General features: G+C 46.1%; 2 protein-coding genes across 3 annotated transcripts in view; both read right to left on the bottom strand.

The window, feature by feature from the left end:
- Positions 1 to 21,146, bottom strand: part of AKAP5 (A-kinase anchoring protein 5) — a 29,264-nt gene extending 8,118 nt beyond the window's left edge. The window contains exon 1 of the mRNA XM_084836914.1: positions 21,079 to 21,146. The gene's annotated coding sequence lies outside the window, so the exon portion shown is untranslated. The remainder of the gene's footprint in view (positions 1 to 21,078) is intronic.
- MTHFD1 (methylenetetrahydrofolate dehydrogenase, cyclohydrolase and formyltetrahydrofolate synthetase 1) overlaps positions 16,080 to 25,812 on the bottom strand; it is a 98,953-nt gene continuing 89,220 nt past the window's right edge. For both annotated transcript variants that reach the window (XM_084836901.1, XM_084836894.1), the window contains exons 27-28: positions 21,079 to 21,188; positions 16,080 to 17,519 (exon numbers count right to left, since the gene is read on the bottom strand). In XM_084836901.1, coding sequence (XP_084693027.1) covers positions 21,099 to 21,188 — 90 coding nt within the window. In that variant the 3' untranslated portion in view covers positions 16,080 to 17,519; positions 21,079 to 21,098. The remainder of the gene's footprint in view (positions 17,520 to 21,078; positions 21,189 to 25,812) is intronic.

Genomic DNA, 25,812 nt, shown 5'->3' with positions numbered 1-25,812 from the left:
CACCAGTCAGCTTCATGGGATGACCCCAAGTTCTAGTATTATGAGAGCGGGAGAAAAATGTATCCCTATCCACTTTCTCCACACCATGCATAATTTTGTAGACCTCTATCATGTCTCCCCTTACTCGCTTTTTCTTGAAGCTAAACAATCCCAGCTGTTGTAACCTTCGCTCATAGGGGAGTTGCTCCATCCCCTTGATCATTTTAGTTGCCCTTATCTGCACCATTATTTTGAACCTGGATCCAGTTGGTGGACCTTGAGTTTCTATTAAAACACAAAGTAGGTCCCAGGAGCCTGAAGTCTGCTTATCCCTGCCTTAGCATACCCTGAGGAACTGGGACTCTGCACCATTAAAGATGGTCCCATTCTGCACATGGCAGGGTTCCCATGCTGTACAAATGATCCGACTGATAGTGGCACCAAATGCTGCTGGGTGTAAAGTTTAGATAAGAACTGTGAGAAGCGATACACAGCGGTGTAGTGGTTAGACCAGCCTTCCCCAATCTGGTGAGCTCCAGATGTGTTGGACTGCACTTACCCTCATTCCCAGCTGGCATCTAGACAGTACCAGGTAGGGAAAGGCTGGGTTAGACTGTTGGACTAGGACTGGACAGGTTCAAATCCCACCTCAGCCACAAAGGTCACCGGGTGACCATGGGCCTGTCACTCTCTCTCAGCCTAACCCTACCTCACAGGGTTGTTGTGAGGGTGAAATAGGATCAGGGAGAATCACATGTGCTCCTTGGACATGCCAGGTGGGATATAAATAGATGTTATCTCTAATGAAAGTGTATCCTTGAAGGTACTAAAAGGCTCTATTTAGTTGTAAATCAACATTTTTTATGGGCGTATCAACCATTAGTGGGCACGTTTGCCAAGAAATATCTGAAGTGGACAACTTGATATAAACTGGTCTTTTTTTGCAGGGGGGTTGACAATTTAAACCTATCCATCCTGCTGGAAAAAGCACTTTCATTGGGAGTGGCCACTGATGTCTAGAAGTGCCCCTGACTATCTTGGGCCCCATTGCTAGCCACTTCAAAATCCACTGACAGGCCTCCTCCATGTGCTATATGTAACCCTTCCTATGCCCTATAGTTGATCCCTGAATATTGTCCTGTGTACCATGCCTTGTTTCCCTATGCGCAGGCCACACCACAACAGCGGTAGGCACTATTACTACCACATAAGCTCAGTGCAGGCATCATGCCAAACCTTGGTTGCATATGAGACACAATTATTTGGTGTCATGATAGGTTAACGATGGTAACAAACCTTGGCTTGCAGTTGGCCAGCAATCAGAATTGGAAACCATGGGTTGATTTGGGTTTTCACAAGCAGCTCTAAAATATGATTTGCCTGTTGAACAACTGGAAGCTCAAACCATGGCTGGGGTTCTAAACGCCATGGCTGGGGTTAGTGCAAAAGATGGCTTACCATGATGTCTGCATTAAGCCACGTTCTCTTAGATACGGGCAGCTCCCTCTGTATGCTGGAGGCTCTTCTCTTCTGACCTGTTCAGTAGAGCTAGCTTTCCGTGTGTGCATTAGGGCTCCAACAGTAAATCAGTTAAAAACATATAATTGTCTAAAAAAAAAAAAGTACCTTGATTGATCAGTCAGCAGATTTTAAGTGCTATTTTTTAATACAAGTGCTTTAAAAAAAACCCGTATGGAAAGGACCATATTAGAAGAGGCGTTATCCTTTTTCTTACATGCAGATGGAATGCCTCTTCTAAGATGATGCCTGCTACAACACACATGTGCATCACTGGAAAAAAGAAAGAAAATATGCTGTTTGCTTCAGGAAATTACTTTTACTCATTTGCAGATTCAAGCGATACATCAACCAAAACTCATATGATTATCCATACGAGTCTTTAATTGGGTTGCAGCCCTAGTGTGTGTGCATTTTATCAGGGATGGGGAACCTTCAGCCCATGTGCTTAATCCGGCTCACAAAGCCTCTAAATCTAGCCCGCAAGGCTCTCCCTGCTGTATATATCCCCGTCTCTCACCATGTGCCCCCTCCCCTGTTGTTTTCCCCTTTGATCACCCCTTGCGTATTTTCCCACTTTTATCTGCTGATGCTGGAACACGGTCTTTGCTGTTCCAAAGAATCCCAGCTTTTTCCAGTCTTCTTCCTTACCTTCCTGTCCTTGCTCCACATTTCTGGAGCATTTTTAGTCTTCTTTGAAAGTCTCAATTTGCCTTCACAGCTCCTCGGTAATTTCCAGAGCTGTTGCTGCAAATTCACAGCCTCTTGCTTGGCCGTGGTTAAAATTTTCCCTGCTGAGATTCTGACTTGGTCATGACTAAACTCGGCTAAAGTTCCATTATTTCTGTTTGGGGGCAACAGGAGGGCTTACTGAAAGGGCAATTTTGAGTTTTGAGTCTCTGTCTTGGATTTTGAGATTCTGTTCACATTCACAACCTACGCACACTTACCTGGGAGTAAGCGCCACTCAATTCAAGGGGACTTACTTCTGAGTAAACATGCATAGAATTGTGCTTTAAGTGTAACTTAAGTTGATTTTCAGATGGAGTCCGTCCTGCCTTTTTTCTTTTTCTTTTTTGAGTGGCAAGTTTCTTTCAATTGGGTGGCATGAATGGAATTACATTTTGGCCATGCCCAGGGCTGGAATGGGGTCCCCAAGGCCTTTCCCAGATTGCAATTCAGCCTTTGGGATGGAAAAGGCCCCCCACATCTGCATTATGCATACATGTGGTGGAGGCTGGTGGCTCCAATGTCAGTGGGGCGGTGAATCTGCTCTGGGTTTTATTCAGAACCAATCAGAAGCTATCCAAGGTGCTTCGTAAGTTGTTTTTATCAGGTTCAGTATTACTGTAACTATTCTAGCTGTTTAAATTGTTTTAAATGTTGTATGTTAAAGATTTTATATTATGTTTTTTATTATCTTGTATTTGCAGTTTGTAGGTTTTGTGAACTGCCCAGAGAGCTTAGGCTATTGGGCGGTATAGAAATGAAATAAATAATAATAATTGGCAAGATCTGCATATGAACAAACTGTCATTTTGATGAACTATTCCTTCTTCTTTTAGATGATTCTCATACGTGCCATGTCCAGCCCCATCTTATGCATTTCCTCCTGTGCGGGAGAGAAAAGAGGAAAGCACCCCTTGTAAGGTGGTGCCAGCCAGTCACAACACAGGGTTTCATTTATAAATTAAAATATTATTATATATAAAAAGGTAAAGGTGTCCCGAACCAGTCGTGTCCGACTCTAGGGTGCGGTGCTCATCCCCGTTTCTAAGCCGAAGAGCCAGCGCTGTCCGAAGACGCTTCCGTGGTCATGTGGCCGGCATGACTGAACACCGAGGTGCACGGAACGCTGTTACCTTTCCCGCCGAGGCGGTACCTATTTATCTACTTGCAATTTCTTGCTTTCGAACTGCTAGGTTGGCAGAAGCTGGGACTGAAGACGGGAGCTCACTCCGTCACGCAGCACTCGGGTCTCGAACTGCTGTCCTGCCGACCTTCCAGTCTGCAGTTCAGCGTCTTAACCACTAAGCCACCGCAGCCCCTTCATTATTATATATGGCGCCTGACTAATCAGGAGAACCTTTTAAATCAATAAATCTAACCAACAATGAGCTAAACATTGCAGTATGTAAGCTGTATTGTCTGCCTGACTACCTCTTGGCATGTATATAATAGTACATGCAGGCTTCCCCAACCTGGCATCCTCCAGATGTGTTGGACCCAGGCAGCATGGCCAATGATGGCTGGGAATGATGGGAGGAGCAGTCCGACACATCTGGAGGGCGCCAGGTTGGGGAAGGCTGGCATATAATGGGATTTGCAATCCTTAAACTGCTTGCAATAGTGGGAGGCTATGCATGTGTGCAACCCGCATATCATGCTCAAATCCAGCACTTTTGCACCAATCCAAAAGTGAGATAAATTAGATTGCATCCCCCTCCCCCAGCAGCCACTGTTACTTCTAAGCAGAAATCCTGGCTCCCGATAACGCAGGAAGCAGCTGGCGGTGGTCCTCCAACAGCACCTGTTCTTTCACGAGCACAGGGGAACAAAGGATTGTAGCTGCAGGCACATCTGGACTTACACCGAACACTTGCCAGCCTGGGACGTCCGTCCGTCCGGTCCGTCCGTCCCCCACCGCACAAGTGATTCCTGTGGCTCCCATTCTACAGAATGGGCACTGAGGCTGAAAGATCGCACTCTGCCCAAGGGGAGGGGGCCACCTCAGGGAGTGCATGGTGAAGCACTTAAGGAGAATGGGTTGGTTCCCCCCTGAAACCCCTTTTCCCACACCACCTCCTATTCATACATTCCGCGTGGACTATTCCTACCTCTCCTTGACCGGCAAAGGCTCGATCTGCTTCAGTGGAGAGTACACAGGACCCGGCCGGGGGGGCGGCCACCCTTCCAGATTTAAATACGCCAGAGCAGGAGACAGTCGCCTTTTGTGCGTAACACAGGCGCACGAGGGCAGAGCGCACCGGTCCTTACGCTGCAGGCGACTGTTGAGCCCATGTGCGGCGGGGGGCGAGCATTAGGGCAAGCCACACGCGTGCCACAGAGGCTGCTCTCTGCGGCACGTCGCCAGTGTCCGTCCTCTGTGAGCCACACGCACGCACAAGCACACACAGGGAGCCACACGGGGCGGGAGAGACAGAGAGAGCGCCAGACAGCGGAGGGTGGTGGCCGCGATTTCGGAGGGGCTCCGCAGCCATTGCGGGTTTCGTCAGAACTCCAACGCAGCTCTCCAATGTGCTGAACCCTAGCCCCGGAATAGGTGCAGCGCCTTGGAGAGCTCCTTCACGGTTCTGGCTGGCTCCAACTGGAACCCGGAATGGACCCACAACCCCGCCGAACTCGGAGCCACCGTTCTCCACCGGACGCACACGCGCGCGCGCGCGGCACGCCTTCGTGGCCGCGCAGCACCGCTCCCCGCGCGGCACCCGGCGCCCCCCGCACTGGCCAGGCGGCCTCCCGCGCTGGGCGCCCCCGGCGGCTCAGCGTCCCCGGACCCTTCCCCGCTGCCCCGCACGCCGCCGCCGCCGCGCTCCGGCACGCCGGCGCAGCCCCGCCACCGGCTCCCGAGCGCTCCGCCGCGCTGCTGCGGCTCCCGCTCCGCTCCGCGCGGCTCTCCGCGCAAGCAGCCCGCAGGGCGCGATCGCCGCCCGCCCGCTGCCCCAGGCCCCCGCCGCCCCGCGCTCACCTCGCGCCCCGGCCGCTCCGGGCGCGCCGCCGCCGCCCCGCGCGCCCCGCCTCGCCTCGCCTCGCCGCGGCCGCTCTCGCGCTTTGCCTGCCGCGGCGGCGGCGCGGAGATCCGCCCACTCGACTACCGGGGAGGGCGGGCAGGAGGGCGCGGCGCGGCGCAGCAGTCCGGGGTGAGGGGGCCGCGTCGCCGCCTTCTCGGGGAAGCGGACCCCGCGCTGCAGCGGAGCCGAGGCTCCCCGGGCCGCAGCGCCACCGCTTCCTTTTTTTAATCAGCAGGAACTCTGACGTCATCTGCCACCCCCCCCTTCAGAATGCCATGCTCTCTCTGAACGGACAAGATCCGGGAGCGTTATAAAAGACCTTTTCCTGGCACAGCTAAAAACGGCTAGAACTGGTTGGTGGATGTGGATCAAGGCAGCTGCTTGCAAATTTGGACTCTGCTTGGGGGTGTGGCTATGGGGATTGTCAGGATGAGTGCCTGCACTTCAGAATTTACTACTACTCCTTTCGGCAAATTTTATTAATTTATTATTACATTTATATTCCACCTTTTCTCCTCTGGCCAGCAGCCCAGGGCAGCTTACATGGTCCCCCTCCTCTCCATTTTAGCCTCACAACAACCCTGTGAAGTAGCTGGCTGAGAGTGCCAGATGGTAGCGGCAGCAGCAGACAGGCCTGCTGTCAGCATCTGGGTCAGAATGGGCATCTCAAAAAACTACATCTGGCTGGCCAGGCATACTCATGGCTACAGATGCTCATATTACTTTACTTAAAAAGATACATTATCCTTTTCTGTAACAAAGCAGTGGTTATTCCCAAATACATGTGTCTTGCATCAGAGCAGCAGATGCAAACTCCATTTTATTCCTACAGACATGATGGTGTTTTGATTTACGTGAGTTTAAAATACAAAACTCTGCATGCTGCAAGTATTACTTCTTTTCTCTATCAGGGTTAGCAGAGGGTGGGGGTTTTCAGTACAAGTTGATGGTTGGGTGGAGTTTCAGTCTGGCCATTCTGAGTACAGACTTTGAGCATGGCAGAAAACCTTGGTCAAGTCACTGGAGTGGGGTGTGTGTGTTGTGAATGGACCCTAAAACATGGCATCCCCACCTGGGACTTAAGACCGTGTTTCTCCAAATCGCAACATGAACACCCCTCCCTTTTTCCTGAATTAAAAATGAATGCCCACTTCACTCTTGTGCACCCCCCCTACAAAAAATTTTTTACTTGCGGAATGTACAGGAATAAGAACTCCCTTACTGCGAAGAAACACATTGGCCCAGTATTGTCTGCTGGGACTGTCAGCAGCTCTCCAGGGTCTGACAGCCTGAGGTGATGGGAAAAATTTCCATGCTCTGAAGGTCTGTCCATCTCCTCTACCTGGATCTTTTAAAATGGGGATGCCAAAGCATTTGTTTTGTATGTTTTGTTTGTACAGCGTAGGCTCTGCGATTGAGCAATGGTCCCTCCCCCCAAGGGGAGCCCATTCTCTCTGTGTTTGTGTACACGCTAATCACTGTTCCAGACGTGCCTTCTCTATGGAAAGCATTCCCATTGCAGCGTCTCATGCAGAGAAGCAACAGGCAGCCTCCTACTGTAGTTGTGGGGAATGTGTCATGTTCCAGATGCTGTTGGACTGCAAGACTTATCAGCCCTCACCAGCATAGCCGGTGGTAATGGATGATGGGAGTGTCAATCCAACCACACCTGGAAGGCCACATGTTACCCATACCTGCCCTATGAGGTGCTGTAGTCCCAACACTGGGAGCAACTGGGTCATTCAGATAGCGCCTGATACAGAGACAAGAAAGAATGACCAGCCCCGAGGGAGCAGAGGCTGTTTGGAAGCAGGCAAAGGCAGCGCGACAGATCACACAGACAACGCACAGCCTCCGTGGTGGCTAGGTGCTGGCAACTTCCATGATTCCCCATAGCACACAAGCCACTCTCTTGAGGTTCAGCATGCGGCAAGAAGAATTACTGCCTTGAGATGACATCAAAGCAGCTGGCAGCCTTGCCTTGCCAGCCCCACAAGCACCAGCAATCCTTGTTCGAACATAATGTTAGGGAGGGAGAGACAGAGAGACGCTGGTGTAAAGCAACACAACAGCAAAGCAACAAGGAGGCTCCAGAGCCACTGTGGATGCAGCCAGTCCTACAAAAAAAAAAACCTGGAGCAGCCTGCTGCCAGACATTTTAACCCACCTGCACAGACTCTCATATTTACAATGGCTTCCAGTTGAACAAACGAAGGATACTGACATGCTTGACAGAAACTTCTGGATCTACAGACTCAAGATTCTTAGTCCATAAGGCCTTAACCTGGAGGGCAATTTATACCACAGCTTTATACCAGTCACACCTCTTATTTTTTGTTTGTTGTTTGTTAGGAATTTTCATCTCCCAGCATTCCAAACTGCCTCTTCTTGGTACCCATTTAACATTACAGCTACTGATGAAGCCAGAAGCTGAAACGTTTAGCACTGAATATGTTTTTAAATTACTCTGTATTAGTATATCTATTTCTCCCTCTCCCTCCCTCCCTCCCTCCCTCCCTCCCTCTCTCTCTCTCTCTCTCTCTCTCACACACACACACACACACACACACGATTCCAAGGGAATATGCAAATATGCAATACTTCAAGCTCTCAAGCTCATTACAGTTATGACAATCAAATAATTGTTACATGAATTTTCAGCTCCCCGACAGCGAGCTACAGATAGCCTGTCGCCTACACGAGGCCGCCTCCCTTGCGAAAGCTCTAGAAACTTTTCTGTTATTTTGTCATTGCTGCAGAACTTGATACGCCCATTCCAGATATTAAATAGGCAGCAAGCCTGGCTGTACACGCGATGGGGAAGAGGATTACGCATCCCATGAAGAAGTTTGCCAGCCTGATTCTGAAAACCGACCTGTGGCTGGCCCTTAACACATGCCAATGCTTGTGCTTGGCATGTGGCAACCTAATCTACCTCATGGGACAGAGTAATATGAAATAACCCTGAGTATGCATTATTTCTGTAGCACCATCAACATGCACAGTGCTTTACAAGGCATCAAAACAAAAATTAGACCTTTTCAACATGGCAGGAAGCTATGGCAGTAAAGCACAAGGAGTTTGACAATATAAAATTTGGCACAGCCAGAGGCAGCAGAGGGAATGGAGGAAGATGGAAGTGAGGATAAATGGGAGAAGACAGTGCATTCAGTCGAGTTGCATTTAGACCATACGAAGTGGCCCAAGCCAGGCCAGTCTGTTTCTCCATCTAACCCAGTACTACCTGCTCCGACTGGCAGCAGCTGTCCAGGGTCTCAGGTAGAGAAGAGTCTGTCCCATCACCTACTACTTGATCATTTTAGTTGGAGATGCCAGGGATTGAACTCGGGACCTTCTGCATGCAAAGCAGGTGCTCTACCACAGAGCTAAATGTTTGTTGGAGACCGTTTCCCATGACATCCAAACCCAGAAACGTGTGGTTATAACAACTGCTCACAAAATGCTTTCATATCCTGGTTTGTAAGCAGCATTTAAAGCACAGTTTCCTAGTTCAAACAACATGGAAAACTGGGGTTTAACAACACAGAATAGAAGCGCCAAAGTCAGGCGCATGAGAGGAGGGTGGGAGAGCATGGACACATGGTTCATTCTCAGGCCAATAAAGCATGGTTCATGGGCTGAAGAACATGACATCTGAATAAAGCTTATGAGTCCTGGCTCAAACCATACGATCTGTATTCCTCAAAATGGGGGAAAGGAGGTAGCATTCTGTGACTGAGCTATGGTCCTTCCTCAACAATATACTTAGGCTTAGTTTCAGTACAGGACTACAGGGTTAAACAAAAGGCTTCATGGAGAAGATGAGTTTTCAGAAGAGATCTGAAAGAGAAAAGTAGTACAGCAGCCTCATCTCTTTGAAGAAAAGTGATGCAAAGAATGCAGTGAAGATACCACATCCACGCATACATCAAAATCCAGTTGACTATTTCAGGTCTTTGATTTTCCTTCCTTCCTTCCTTCCTTCCTTCCTTCCTTCCTTCCTTCCATTCATCCATTACATTTCTATGTAACCAAAGCTCTCTGGGCAGTTCACAAAAATTAAAACCACAAGTACAACATAAAAACAATATAAAATATAAATGCTTAAAACTGCAGTATAGAAGTACAACCAGTATAAAACGTAGCAGCAATGCAGAGTTTTAAAATATGAATTGATGCTTTCGAACTATGGTGCTGGAGAAGACTCTTACAAGTCTCCTGGACTGCAAGGAGGTCAAATCAGTCCATCCTAAAGGAAATCAACCCTGAGTGCTCATTGGAAGGACAGATACTGAAGCTGAAGCTCAAATATTTTGGCCACCTAATGCGAAGAGAAAACTCTCTGGAAAAGACCCTGATGCTGGGAAAGACTGAAGGCAAAAGGAGAAGGGGACGGCAGAGGATGAGATGGCTGGATAGCATCACCGATGCAATGAATATGGACTTGAGCATGCTCCGGGAGAGAGCGCAGGACAGGAAGGCCTGGCGTGCTATGGTCCATGGGGTCACGAAGAGTCGGACACGACTGAACGACTGAACAACAAACAAATTTAAGACAGTAGAGCTAAAAGACTAGAATGCTAAAATGCTAAAATTCCTGGGAAAATAAAAAAGGTCTTCACCTGACATCGGAAAGTGTACAACGTAGGTGCCAGGTGAACCCCTCTAGGGAGCTCATTCCACAGCCAGGGTGCCACAGCAGAAAAGGCCCTCTTCCTGGTAGCCACCCTCCTCACTTCCTTTGGCAGGAGCTCCCGGAGAAGGGCCGCTGAAGATCATCTTAGGGTCTGGGCACGTACATATGTGAGGAGGCGATCCTTCAGATAACCTGGCCCCACGCCATTTAGGGCTTTACATGTTAATACCAGCACTTTGAATCAGGCCTGGACATGGACTGGCAGTCAGCGCAGCTGCAAATGTGATCACATTGTCTAGTCCCTGTCATCAGTCTCACTACCCTGTTTTGGACCAGCTGAAGTTTCAGGACCATTTTCAAAGGCAGTGTCAGGGTGGTCACTGAGCCCATAGAATCCCAGAGTAGTTCTGATTCTGAGGAAGAGGAGCCGCTCCTGGGAGAGGAGCGCACTCATCCTTCCCAGGGCCAACAGCTGACAGAGATTCCTCCCACCGGCATTCCTAGCATAGATAGCAGTCCCGGGAGTGACAGAGCGCTGGAAGCAGACTTGCTGGACGTGCGATGCCAATGCAGAGAGCGGCGCCAAATGGAGGGCGTGGAAAGGAGGCGTAGTGCCCGGTTGGCGCGCAAACAACGGTTGCGCCCAGAGGATCCAAGGGAAAAGGGGAGGGACTCTCCCTAGCCCATAAGTTCAGGGTCTGCCAGTGATTCCCTTTCAAACGGGGACCAACTGTTCCAACTTAGGGCATAGGTACTCTGCTGCTCATATCTAGTTGCTAACAGTAGAGTTGTTAAGTTGTAAAAGAGGAATAAAGCTTTGAAAAGAATCCCTTTGTCTGTGTCTGGACATGGCTACTGGATTAGACTGAGAGAGGCCTCCAAGGAGCTCCACACATAACGCATTGCAATAATGCAGACGAGAGGTTATCAGAGCACGGATAACTGTAGCTAGGCTATCTCTTGCCACATAAGGACGTAGTTGGTATATCAGTCTAACTGATAAAAGGTGTTCCATCCCATTGAGTCCACCTGTGCCTCAGTGGCACAGACAGTTCTGGGTCCAGGACCACCTCCAAACTATGAACCTGATCCTTTATGATCAGAACCTATGAACCTGATTATTGTGTGCCGTTTGGTTTTAATGTTTGTAAACCACCCAGAGAGCTTTGGCTATTGGATGGAATAGAAATAAATAAATAAATTTTAGGGGGAGTGCAACCCCCTCCAGAACAGGTTGAACATCACCTAGCTGGGCAGACAAACCACCCACTAACAACACCTCCGTCTTGTCTGGATTGAGTTTCAGTTTATTGGCCGTCATCCAGTCCATTACCATGCCCAGGCACTGATTCAGAACAGCCACTGCCTCACCTGGGTTTGATGAAAAAGAGAGGTAGAGCTGGGTGTCATCCACACATTGATAACACCTCAGCCCACACCTCCGGATAACCTCCCCCAGCGGTTTCATGTAGATGTTGAACAGCATGGGGGACAAAATACAGCCCTGGGGAATCCCATGGCACAGTTGCCAAGGCACAGAGCAGTAATTCCCCAGCACAGCATTTTGGAATTAGCCATCTAAGGAGGAGTGGAACCACCGCAGCGCAGTGCCTCCAACTCCCAGCCCAGACAGCGTATCCAGAAGGATATCATGGTCGATGCTATCAAAAGCTGCTGAGAGATCCAAGAGAATCAACAGGGCTGCACTCCCCCCATCCCTCTCCCAGCAAAGGACATCCCACAGGGTGAGCAAGGCAGGTTCCATTCCAAAACCAGGCCTGAAGCCTGACTGAAATGGATCGATCTAATCCATTTCATTCAAGCGTGCCTGGAGTTGTCCTGCAACCATGCCCGGGAAGGGGTGTTAGCCACTGGGCTATAGTTGTGAACATCTTCTTGTCTAGGTTAGGCTTTTTGAGGAGTGGCCTAATTACCGCTACTCCTAAACACCCTCTCAGAAATAACGAACTCTAGTTTAAACTCAGCTGTGCTGATGCATTGCAGATGCAAACATTAGTGGGACTATAATCTGCTTCCCCCCCAATTGGTCAATAACCAGGAGTTCTTCCCAAAACAGTTCTGGGACTTATCATAAAAGTCAGTAGGCAACTTCTAGCCCTCCAGAAGTTGGATTGCGAATCCCATCAACTCTCACCATTGGCTATGCTGGCTGGGGCTGATGGGACTTGCAGTCCAACATAATCTGGAGGACCACACATTGCTCACCTCACTCTACATTAATCACAAGTACATAGCTTTTCAAGGATGTAGCAGTTTATTTGTGTTAATTACGTGTCTGGCAGTAATCACATTTTCACATTAGGAACTGAAAGGAAGAAGAGATTTGTGTGACAAACCTTACTCAAAACAGCTTTTGTGTTGTGTTTGATCATCTGGAGAGAAACATGAATTTTAAGGCTTGGTTTTGATCATCAGGAACTTATTTCAAAGGTGTAATGGGAGACAGCTTTCCATCTTATAAGTCTCACGTGGGAGATCTCGTCTCCCCACAGATGGAAAGAGGTGCCCACAGGGGCATCAAAGCTAAAACTTCTATTAATAGCTGCAAGGTTCGTCTTAGCAAAAGTTGGGGGTTAACAAACATACTCTCTCTGGTACAATGGAAAAAGAAGATTTGGACTGCTATGGTGATGAATAAAAGAACAAGTTATAAGTTGCTATGGGAGGGAAGAATGAATTCCATCCAGACTTTCCAAAAAAGCTAGATACTAGATCAATTACTGGAATAGGTTCCAGCCAGGTGAATTAGCAACTATAGATATACTATATATGTGTTAAACTGAAGTACTGTAACTATCTAGAATTACTGTACTGGGAAACAAACAAACAAACAAAATATAATGGATAAAAAGTTTCTTTTTTTATTGACTTCATATTACTAAGGACAACAAAATAGGATTGCACTCAAATTTCTGTATGTGATGCTGATGGAAATGGCAACTCTTGGAGGTCAGGATCTGTGCTTCAACCTACCACAAAAACCCTTGCTTGGAAATTAAAGAAGCACAAAACAAAGACTTTTCCCCTTTCATCATTTCTAGTTTCCCCATCAAACACGTGCAACTAAAAGCCAGCAAAGGCGTCTCAGGATAGGAACCCAGATATGCCCTGTGTTCCCAGAGTAGGGAGCATCCCAGGCAAATAAGGTGCCCTTTTGCACAGGATGCTCCTACAATCAACCAGGGAAGTCCATACAGCGTGCAGCCATAGTTGACAACAGTGTCAATTGTAAGGTCTGTGCACATAACACCAATTCTGGCCCACTTGCATTGGCTGCCTGTATGTTTCCAAGCCCCATTCAAGGTTTTGGTTTTAACCTATAAAGCCTTACACAGCTCAGGACCACATCACCTGAAGGAGTACCTCTCCAAACATGAACGTACCCCGACCCTACGATCAACATCTGAAGCCCTTCTACTAGTGCTTCTTACAAGGGAGGTTTGGAAGGTGGCAACAAAGGAGAGGCCTTCTCAGTGGTGGCTCCTGATTATGGAATGCTCTCCCCACTGAAGTCTGCTTGGCACCAACATTGTTATCTTTTTGGCACCAGGTTAAGAATGTCCTCTACTCCCAGGCATTTAATGGCATATGATGGGGCATTTACACCAGCTGTTTGAACAGTTGTAGTATTTTATTGGAATTGTTTTTAGCCGTTTAATTTTTTTTATTGTATATTTAAATTCTATGCTTTATTTTATCTTGTGAATTGTTGTAGGCCACCCAGAGGGCTTTGGCTATTGGGCAATATTGAACTGAAATGAAATAAAGTGTGGACTTAAATAAACCCTCCAGATCTGGACTGGAAACAGACCCCTGGTTTTTATAGTATGCCCAGCCTTTGAAGCAATCCAGAATTAAATACAGCAGTCAGCAAGGTACAGTGTGGGGACTTCAGGGAATATCAGGCATCGAAAGTGAAAGCATATGTCAAACCAACCCACAGTGGTGGGCAATGTAAGGATCTCAGCAGATCTATACACTTTGCTACTACGGCTGTCTGGCTGTCTCCCAAGCTACAAGACACATTATCCTATTAGGTTGTGTCCTGCATTGAATACATGCCAACGTTACTTAGGGGAAAACCAAGATGCCTGTTAAAAAGAAATATGAAATGTAAAGGAGTGTACCAAAGAAAAGAAAAACTAGAATTTGGCTTTGAACATTAGGCTGTTTTACAAGCATAATCAGAGAAGGTATTCCTTTTTCCAGTTGCCCCAAGGGAGATCCAGTCTCCTAATAAAAGGAAGAGACTTTGCAGACATGGGTTTAGTGATGTGGGTTTCCTATGCAAATTGGGGTAATTTACATAGGAACATTTTATAATGCCTTAGAGAGTGATCTAATTTAGCATGTTTATTTTACTTGTATTTAGTAAACAACAAAGCTTTTTAAAAAGGCTTTAAAAAAAAAGTGCCCGTGTTATTTTTTGGTCGCAGTACACCACAAGTATTTGGCCTGAAATACCTGGCGGGGGGAAATTAAAGCACACGTAATGTGATTTGTTATATTATGTAGAATTTGTAACTGGAATATTTGTAAACATTTAAAGGCAATAGCATATACTTCCCTTCCATTGCTTAAATTTAAGAAAAAAAAAACCCCAAAGATACTGAAAACAGTTGACACACTAATAATTTTTAGCGACCCAAAGAACTGTGCATGATGTGCTACAACTTTGAAACTGCTGCTCTTGCCTAATATTGTATTTGCAATTAGCATCCATTCATTGTTTCTAATGAACAGATTAAATGGAAAATGTTCTGCAGAAAAACGAAGTGCTGGAAAATGTTTTGCCCTACAGCACTGCCTGGGTATACATATTGTCCACGTATCGAAAAAGTTGTGTCCATGCGCAGATATACTAGACAACTCCCCAAGCAAGCGTTGCACAGGTGATGGGGCAGCTCTGCCCCATTGTGTGGGGAGATGTCACTGGAAGAGACTCAGGAACAAAATCCTCCACCGCCTTCTCCACAACATTGGAACTGGCTACGTATATTAGAGCTGGCATGTACCACTTACGATCCACCAAGCCAAATAGTCCCACCAACCAGTTCAGCAACCAGCTCCTGTTTTTTGCAGCCTGCCCATGGCCGCAAAAAATGGGGGTTTATCAAGTCTCCTCGTGGATTCCATATCTGTCTGTGCATTCAGACTGGTTGATCATACATTATATATAGGCCTGCACTGGAAGAGTGGATTGCTGCCAAATTGGAGGTGAAGACCATATAAGCCAGTCTTGCCCGGCCTGGTGCCCTCCATGTGTTGGACTACAACTCCCATAATCCCCCAGCCAGCATAGCATGGCTGGCTGTGGGATTATGGAAGTTGTGGTCCAACACATCTAGAGGGCACCAGGCTGGGGAAGGCTGATATAAGCACATCTGAATGTATGAAGCTGCTTTGTATTGGCCTGGTTCACAGTTCACATTAAGCCAGGATTCAGAGTTATGTGAACAATCGGGAATGGGCCTGTTGTGAAGCCCACTCCCCTCCCTGCCTCCACACAACTGGAGGAGGAATAAACCAGAATTTAGTTTCACTTTCCCATATTCCTGGCTTGTCCTTTCGTGCAAACTCAGAATTGTGGTTTAAAAGAAACCCAAGTCAATTGCTAAACAAACCAAACTCAAACCCTGGATTGCTTTTCTGGTTCATTTAAAAATTGACTTGAGTTTCTTTTAAACCATAATTCGTAGTTTGCATGTAATGACAAACCAGGAATCGGCAAAAGTGGAATGAAATTCTGGTGTATTCCTCCTCCCGGTCATGTGGGGGAAGGACAGTGGAAAGCGTGTGAGCCCAGGACTTTGAGCAGGCCCATTCCGGCATGTGCACACAATGCTAAATTATGGATTAACGTAATGTGCGAACCAGCCCACCAAGTTAGACCACCGCTCCACCTAGGCCAGTATTGTCTGTTACAGCCTTCCCCAACCTGGAACCCTCCAGATGTGTCGGGTTGCAAGTCCAGTTGCAGTCCAACACATGTGGAGGGCACCAGGTTGGGGAAGGCTGGTCTACTATGATAACTAGGGATGCTGGAGAAATTTGAGATGGATTAAAATGAGCTCGGATTTCTAAGAACCTGACCTGTGGAATCCGCTGCGGAGAGACCCTCTCAGGCCTCACGGAGTGCGTGAACTTTTGGATGTTTTTTTTTTTACTTTTCTGAAATTTACGCATATAAATCCATAGAAAAATACGCAAGTTTCTGCTGAGGAAATGTGGAATGGAATGGGGGACAATACACTAAATGTTACATGCTGAGGTAAATTATGTACATACTTACATAAATACTTACTTAAATATTTACATAATTCTTTCCATATTTTTCCACATGACGAAAAAAAATATTCGCATCCGTCTGTGGGCAGATGACAGGACAAAAGGTGCCTGACAATCTGCGAAACACAGACGGAGCGGATTTTACACAGTCCGTACATCCCTAATGATAACACAGCTCTCCAAGGTTGCAGGCACAGGCATTTCCCAGATGCCTTTTTTTCACTGGAGATGCCAGGGATTGAACTGGGGACCTCCTGCATGCAAAACATGGGCTCTGCTGGTGAGCTATAGCCCCTCCTGACTAAATTGCCTCAGTGAATAAATACCGCTTCATCCTGGATTTCAGAATCGACTGTGCAGCTTGGGATATACGTGCAGAGTTCCCCAACCCAATTCCAGGGGAATGGTATATCCAGTGCTGGCAGTCTTCCAGCTCTAAACATGTCGCACGAGCACTTGCTAGCACAACCCAGGAAATTAGCCAAAACGATCACTTCTGAAATAGGACAGCTCAGCAGAGCTGCCTTCTGCGAATTCTGCTGATTTGCTCCATTCCGGAAGCGGTTGTTTCAGCTTGTTTCCTGGGTTGTGCTAGCCAGCACTAGCTTTCTGTTCCACTCGCAGCCATTCTCTCAAGCGCAGCGGCAACACTGGACACTGCCCCCAGAAAACAGCAAAGCAAACATTTTGTGTATTAGAAGCAAAGAGAGGATGCTAAAAATGAAGGCTGCAATATTTAATTAATTGGTTAGATTAATTGATAAAAATGGTTGACTAAAAAGATTCCTCTGATTAACTGGGCAGATTTAAACAAAAATAGTTGTAATACAAGCGCCTATAAAAACTACAGATGGGCAAACACCATCTTTAAAATGCATTCTCCCTTCTGCTGCACTCTCTCACAAACACCCCTCAGGAGGAATGCCTCTTCTGCAACACACGTACCTCAGCATATGTTTTTTGCTTAGAAATAGTTTGCTTAGAAATTTACCCATATTCAAATGCAATAGACCCACTAAAATTCATACGATTTAATCAATTAAAATTTATTTAATCAGGTTGTACAACTCTAGTTAAAACCACATCTTCTTTTTTTACTGACTACTGTAAGACCACATTGTGAACGCATTTTAAAAAGCTTCCATCTTTAAAACCACATAATACAGATTTTCATGTGCAGTGACTAAAAAAAAAAGTAGACCGTGTATTAAAAATACAGTATTACAGATTTTAAAAAAATGCTGGAGGTTAAATTGTTTCCAAAGGCTTCTAGTGTCACTGAATTTTCTTGTTCAGGCTTTATCAAATTGATGTTACTCAGATATCTACAAAAAAGGAAAAGGAATTAAGTTACTAGTCTACAAGAGTCATGAAGAACGCTACAGAAAATAGCCAGCTGCCAATCTCTAGTGCTATATACATCAAACCTAACTCATTTAACTGAAGAGCTGAAAATGAAAAGGGAACACACATATTTTATCCAGCTTTGTGGCCAGGAAAAGGTGTGTCCTTGCAGCCTTTCTTAATATGAAACCTGGAGGTTGAACACTGATTAGCTTAGCTTTGAGAAGAGAAGACTGAGGGAGGATACGATAGCACTTTACAAGTGCCTAAAGGGTTACCTGAGAAGAGGGATGCAATCTGTTCTCTGTCATCCAAGACTGAAGGACATGAAATAACAGGCTTAAGTTACAGGAAGGCAGATTTCGGCTGAACATCAGGAAAAATGTTATAACTATCAGGGCAGTCAGACAATGGAACCAACTGCCTAGGGAGGTAGTGGGCTCTCCCACACTGGTGGTATTCAAGCACAGACCAGACAGCCATCTGGCAGGGATGCTGTAAACTGGATTCCTGCATCAAGCAGGGAGTTGAACTTGATGGCCTAAATGGCCCATTCCAACTCCATGATTCTATATCTCATAGTTTCCCCAACATTGTAATTTACACCGATGACTGACACACCGATGGAGTACTGTGTCCAGTTCTGGGCACCGCACTTGAAGAAGGATGCAGACAAACTGGAGAGGGTTCAGAGGAGGGCAACAAAGATGATCAGGGGACTGGAAACAAAGCCCTATGAGGAGAGACTGAAAGAACTGGGCACGTTTAGCCTTGAGAAGAGAAGACTGAGGGGAGATAGGATAGCGCTCTTCAAGTCCTTGAAAGGTTGTCACAGAGAGGAAGGCCAGGATTTCTTCTCGATCATCCCAGAGTGCTGGACACGGAATACTGGACTCAAGTGAAGGAAGCCAGATTCCAGATGAACATCAGGAAAAACCTCCTGACTGTTAGAGCAATACGACAACGGAACCAATGACTGAGGGAGGTGGTGGGCTCTCCCACACCGGAGGCATTCAAGACGAGGCTGGACAGCCATCTGTCAGGGATGCTCTGACCTGGATTCCTGCATTGAGCAGGGGGTTGGACTCGATGGCCTTGTAGGCCCCTTCCAGCCCTACTATTCTATGATTCTATGATTCTATGACTGACAAGGGAAGATGCTACTGCGATTGAATATCAATGCTACTGTGATTGAGGGTTCTCTTTCCCACTGCATAAAGTAATTGCCCTTCTACTGCTTTTCAATCTGGGATTGGGGCCCTCTTCCCTTCACAGAGGGCACTAGAACCAACAGCCATACAGTAGGAGCAAGAGGAGGAGCAACAGTACACTGTTATCATTGCCACCTCACTGTTTATTGTCGTAATGGAATGTTATTGCTCTAATTGCTCTAAAGTAAGCTGCTCTGTGAGTCTCATTGCTGCCTAAGGCAGGGGTGTTGAACCTCTTTCAGCCGAAAGGCCAAATTCCATTTCAGAGGAGCTCTCGGGGGCCAGCATTCCAGTGTTGGGCGGGGCTAAGGGCAAAAGGGGTGGAGCCAAAATGCCAGCAGCTTCAAACTAAAAAGCTGTTTAAAGTTTTTATGTCCAGAAACTAAGCATCAGGAGAGGTATTTCAACCTTTTAGAATGCGGAAACCCCGTGCAAAAGCTGGAAAACCACCAAATGACTGGAAGTCGGCGGATAAGGGATGTGGCTTGGAAAGGGGGTTTGGCCATTTCAGGGAACCTTGGAGGGCCGGATTTGGCCCACAGGCCTGAGTTTCCCCACCCCAGGCCTAAAACGTAGGGTAAAAATGCTTAAAAGCATGTAGACTAATAGTGATCTCAAGTCTATACACGCCACACCTCAGTAACCAAATGGCAGTATCTGTACACAGGACGGAGGTATCAGCAGATTCAGGGGAACCCCAAGGTGAAAATGTGCAGAAAAATCATTAGGAAATAATGCTTGGAGATTTTATTATATTAAGCGGTATATAAATATTATTAATAAACAAACAAACCCCTGGGGGGGGCCCTCCCCCAAGAAACAGCTCAATGGAGCACTGGGCATGCTCGCAGGCCAGGAAATGCTTATTTATTTTTTAAATGTATACACTGCCCCAACTGGCAGATGCCCGTGGCACAATACACAATCATAAAAACGAAATGAAAAACAAAACAATACAGTTACAGTCAAAACAATAAATGCAACAGTAAAAAGATTAAAATATTAAAACATTTAACATATTAACACGCCAGCAGTAAAGTGAAGAATCAGAGCAACAAATTAAGTATTAAGGGTGCAATCCTATGCGTGTTTGGACAGAAAAAAGTCCTACAATTCCTAGCATGCCCCAGCCAGCCATGCCAGGTTATGACCTTCCTGTAATGCACTCTACGTGGGGTTACCCTTGAAGACGGTTCGGAAGCTGCAGCTGGTACAGAATGCGGCAGCTCGCTTGATTAAAGGCAGCTGCTGGCGTGATTACATCACTCTGGTGCTGAAGGAGTTGCACTGGTTACCAGTTGTTTTCCAGGCCAAATTCAAGGTGTTGGTTTTGACCTTTAAAACCCTATATGGTTCAGACTCAGCCTATCTCAAGGAGTGCCTCCAGCAACACCAGACAGGCCGCTCAACAAGATCAGCCTCAGATGGCCTTCTCTCTGTCCCATCAGCCAGGACAGCTAGGCTGGTAAGAACGACGGAGAGGGCCTTCTCTGTGGTGGCCCCCACTCTGTGGAACTCCCTCCACAGGAAACTCCGCCATGCCCCCTCTTTAATGAGCTTCCGCCACGCACTGACAACTTGGTTATTTAGACAGGCATCTGGGGTGGGTTAGGGTATTTTAAAATAATGTTTAATGTGTAATTTTACTGTTTTAAATTGTACTGTTATACATCGCCCAGAGTGGCCGGGTGACTGGCCAGATGGGCGATTAAGAAATTTAATTAATAAATAAATAAAATTCCTCTATTCCGAGGCATTTGGCAGCATATGACAGGTCATGGGATATTGTTGGATTATTTATTTTATTTATTTAAAATGAATTCTAAACAGTATATGTTTACTTTAAGTCTGGTGCCTGATAAGCTCTTTTGCTTGCAAACAGGAGGTGCATTTGTAATAATAATAAATGATGGGTTGTATTGAACATTAGTCCTACTTAAAGTAGACCCACTGAAATGAATGGGGCCTAGGTTAATCATGACTTAAGACTCATTCATTTCAATGAGTCTACTCTAAGTAGGACTAACACTGGATACAAGCCAATCTAAATACCATGCAAAATCAATAATAATTCAGCAACTTTCAAGATATGTGTGTGTGGGTGTGTGGGTGGGGGGTGAGAGAGGGAGTGAGATTATGAGGTTCCTGCTTGCATATGTTCCCATGTGATTTTGCACCCCACACTATGGCAAGAACGTGCAAATGAGCCCAATAGCACAGCGAGGGGAAAATGTGAAGAGTCAGCAGTTACGAATACGATAGGGTGGTGCACTTGATGTATGGGACAAAGTCCAGTACAGTGATGGTTTGGCAGGCACCAAATACTCACCTTTTGATTGTCAGTTTGTTTTAGAACAGACCGGTCACCTCTCCAGTCACTGGATCCAGGTCAATGTCATAGAAGCAAGGCCTAGTGGGAAGTCCCGGCATTGTGCTCATCTGGAAGGGAAGAAAAACTGCTTTGAAAGGGATGCATCGTTTAGAAACAGGTGCCTGGAAACAGGAACAATGACGTAAATACCTCAACAGATATGGAGATGGCACAATGGTATATCCCACTATTGATATTTGGAGGCCTGATATTCAGTGGCCACCCCCACATCTAATTGCAGTAAATGCCAAAGATTAAATCTGCATACCATGAAGAAGTACCTCTTTTTTTCCCTGCACCAAATCTCCTGCCAGTCAGTCTCATTAGACGACCTTGAGTACTGGTGTTAATGACAGAGGGGGAGAAAAACCTCTCTCTCTCATCACTTTCTCTGCACCATGCATGATTTTATACGCCTTCATCATGCTTCCTGCTAGTCACCTTTTCTTTTCTTTTTTTGAAAGAGAACCCCCACCACTCTTATTCCCATTTAACAAAGAGCTCAATTAAATGGAGGCAGAATTACCTGCTCAGGGCAGTAAAGTAAAAAACGCTTAAGCTTAGTTGAGATACGACTCCCTGTTTCCAAGATCTTAACCCTGCCTGCTGAACCACAAAGGCAGAAGCGTCTTTAAAGGTAAGATGGAGCTGCAAATCAGACAGAAGAGTTTTTGCTGGGATATGCCTGAAGCGACACTATGATTTTATGAAGCTCTTAAAAGACCTGCTACACATAGAAGAGATCATAACCCTTAATCAGTTGCATTCTTTCTGCAGGTGCACCCGGCTCTCTGAGACATTTTTTAAAAGGCTAACATGAACCGGAAAAAGGATGGAGAGATTTTCACTGTAAGTCCTCATCACTGCCATCTAGTCAACAAGCAGCACTGCAGATTAAAAACAAACAAAAAACCACGATGCTGAAAATGAATCCCACCTGCCCCAGGATAGTATGGGAATGAATTCTAAACAGTATATGGTTACTTTAATCTGTTGCTTAATAAGCTGTTTTGGTTGCAAACAGGAGGAGAAAAAAACAGTGCAAGAACAGCGACCAAGAGCCCAGCTGGGACCGTAGAGCCAAATACATTTATTGTGGCAATGGGTTTTTGAGCCACTTGCTCTAGCCCCCACAGTAAGTGTGCGGTGTCTAGAACTCCACTGAGAGGAGTTGAATGTCTGCCATCGCAGTATTCAATGGTACATCTGTAGGCAGCTGACACAACAGGTTAATAAAGGTTAGAATAATCACTGCTGCTGACATCAGAAGCAGCGAGCATTACAGAAAGGGCAATAAATCTGTCAAAAGAAGCCGGCTGTAACAAGCTGGTTGACTAGCCAGACCATTTAATGACTGGCGTAACCATTTGGCCGAGAAAATAAGCAGGTATAAAAACAAGGAAGAAGCAAATCCTCGATGTAAGAGGCTTTTTATTCCCTTTTTTGGATTTATAACTCTCTAACGACATTCGATCAGAATATGCAGGGAAGAATGGCTTAATCGTGTGAGCAAGAGAGATAGGATTTTTCACTTAACCCTCAAGGTCCCCTTGCCCTATGCCAAGCAGCTTACCCAGCTCAATTCAGTATGTTTGGGTAAGGCTGCAATCCCACACACACTTACCTGGAGGTAAGCTCCACTGAACGCACATCTTTCTCCCTCTCTCAAAATACTAGAACCCAGGGTCATCCCATGAAGCTGATTGGTAGGAGATTCAGGACAGATCAAAGGAAGTCCTTCTTCACACAGTGCAGAGTTAAACTATGGAATTCGCTACCACAGGATGTAGTGATGTCCACTAATTTAAATGGCTTTAAAAAGGGGTTGGACAAATTCATGGAGGAAAAGGCTATCGATGGCTACTAGTCTTGATGGCTACGTGCTACCTCCAGTACCAAAGGCAGTGAGCCTATGTACGCCAGTTGCTGAGGAACATGGGTGGGAGGGTGCTGTTGTGCTCATGCCCTACTTGTGGGTGCCTGGTCAACAACTGTGTGAACAGAATGCTGGACTACATGGACCCTTGGTCTAATCCAGCATGGCTGTTCTTATGTTCTTCACCCAGTGGGGTTTACTTCTAAGTAAATGAGAACCTTCATGGATCACTAGCCCTTCATGGATCACTGCCTTGTTGTGGCGAAGGGGCTTGCGTAACTCAGTGAAGCCATAAGCTATGCTGTGCAGGGCCACCCAAGACGGACAGGTAATGGCGGAGAGTTCTGACAAAATGTGGTCCACTGGAGAAGGAAATGGCAACCCACTCCAGTATTCCTGCCAAGAAAACCCCATGGAACGTATCACAAGGCTAAAAGATATGACACTGGAAGATGAGCCCCTCAGGTCGGAAGATGTCCAATATACTACTGGGGAAGAGCAGAGGGAATTTCCAAGTAGCGCCAGAAAGAGGGAAGCGGCTGGGCCAAAGCCGAAAGGACACTCAGCTGTGGATGTGTCTGGTGGTGAAAAGAAAGTCCGATGCTGTAAAGAACAATATTGTTTAGGAACCTGGAATGTCAGATCAATGAATCAAGGTAAGCTGGAGGTGGTCAAACATGAGATGGCAAGATTGAACATCGACATCTTGGGAATCAGCGAACTAAAATGGACAAGCATAGGCGAATTTAATTCAGGTGACCATTATATCTACTACTGTGGGCAAGAATCCCTTAGAGGAAATGGACTCATAGTCAATAAAAGGGTGGGAAAAGGAGTACTGGGTACAATCTCAAAAACGATAGAATGATCTCGGTACGAATCCAAGGCAAACCATTCAACATCACAGTAATTCAAGTCTATGCCCCAACTGCTGAGGCCGAAGAAGCTGAGGTTGATCGGTTCTATGAAGACCTAAAACACCTTCTAGAACTAACACCAAAAAAAGATGTCCTCTTCATCATAGGGAATTGGAATGCCAAAGTAGGAAGTCAAGAAATCACCGGGATAACAGGCAAGCATGGCCTTGGTGTACAAAATGAAGCAGGACAAAGGCTAATAGAGTTTTGCCAAGAGAACATGCTGATCATAGCAAACACTCTTTTCCAACAGCACAAGAGACGACTCTACACATGGACATCACCAGATGGTCAATATCGAAACCAGATTGATTATGTCCTTTGCAGCCAAAGATGGAGAAGGTCTATACAGTCAGTAAAAACAAGACCTGGAGCTGACTGTGGTTCAGATCATGAGCTTCTTATCACAAAATTTCGGCTTAAATTGAAGAACGTAGGGAAAACCACTCAACCATTCAGGTATGACCTAAATCATATCCCTTATGAATATACAGTGGAGGTGACAAATAGATTTAAGGGATTAGACCTGATAGACAGAGTGCCTAAGGAACTATGGGCGGAGGTCTGTAACATTGTTCAGGAGGCAGCAACTCAATCCATCCCCAAGAAAAAGAAATGCAAGAAAGCAAAGTGGCTGTCTGATGAGGCTTTACAAGTAGCTGAGGAAAGAAGGGAAGCAAAAAGCAAGGGAGAAAGGGGAAGATATATCCAACTGAATGCAGAGTTCCAGAGAATAGCAAGGAGAGACAAGAAGGCCTTCTTAAGTGAACAATGCAAAGAAATTGAGGAAAACAACAGAATGGGAAAGACTAGAGATCTTTTCAAGAAAATCGGAGATATCAAGGGAAAGTTTTGTGCAAAGACGGGCATGATAAAGGACAAAGAAGGCAGGGACCTAGCAGAAGCAGATGAGATTAAGAAGAGGTGGAAAGAATACACAGAAGAACTATACAGGAAAGGTCTTAATGTCCCTGATAGCCATGATAGTGCGGTCACTGAACTTGAGCCGGACATCCTAGAGAGTGTAGTCAAGTGGGCCTTAGGAAGCATTACTAACCACAAAGCTAGCAGAGATGACAGTATTCCAGCTGAGCTATTTAAAATCCTAAAAGATGATGCTGTTAAAGTGCTGCACTCAATATGCCAACAAATTTGGAACACTCAACAGTGGCCACAAGACTGGAAAAGGTCAGTTTACATTCCAATCCCAAAGAAGGGCAATGTCAAAGAGTGTTCAAACTACAGTACAATTGCGCTCATTTCACATGCCAGCAAGGTTATGCTCAAAATCCTACAAGCTGGGCTTCAGCAGTATGTGAACCGAGAACTACCGGAAGTACAAGCTGGGTTTCGAAGAGGCAGAGGAACTAAAGATCAAATCGCCAACATTCGCTGGATCATGGAGAAAGCAAGAGAATTCCAGAAAAAACATCTATCTCTGCTTCATTGACTACGCTAAAGCCTTTGATTGTGTGGGTCACAAAAAACTGTGGCAAATTCTTAAAGAGATGGGGGTACCAGACCACCTCACCTTTCTCCTGAGAAACCTGTACGAGGGTCAAGAAGCAACAGTAAGAACTGGACATGGAAAAATGATTGGTTCAAAATTGGGAAAGGAGTACGACAAGGCTGCATATTGTCGCCCTGCTTATTTAACTTATATGCAGAGTACATCATGAGAAATGCTGGGTTGAATGAATCATAGGTCGGAATTAAGATTGCTGGGAGAATTATCAACAACCTCAGATACGCAGACGATACCACCCTAATGGCAGAAAGCGAAGAGGATCTCAAGAGCCTCTTGTTGAGGGTGAAAGTGGAGAGTGCAAAAGCTGGTTTGAAACTCAACATTAAAAAAACTAAGATCACGACATCTGGCCCCATCACTTCCTGGCATAT

The sequence above is a fragment of the Heloderma suspectum genome, chromosome 1, assembly GCF_057233095.1.
Source record: "Heloderma suspectum isolate Gila_16-S chromosome 1, 16-S_ref, whole genome shotgun sequence".
NCBI classification, from domain to species: domain Eukaryota; kingdom Metazoa; phylum Chordata; class Lepidosauria; order Squamata; family Helodermatidae; genus Heloderma; species Heloderma suspectum.
The sequence above is the reverse complement of the archived record's forward strand: the minus strand, read 5'-3'. Positions and strand labels throughout refer to the sequence as shown.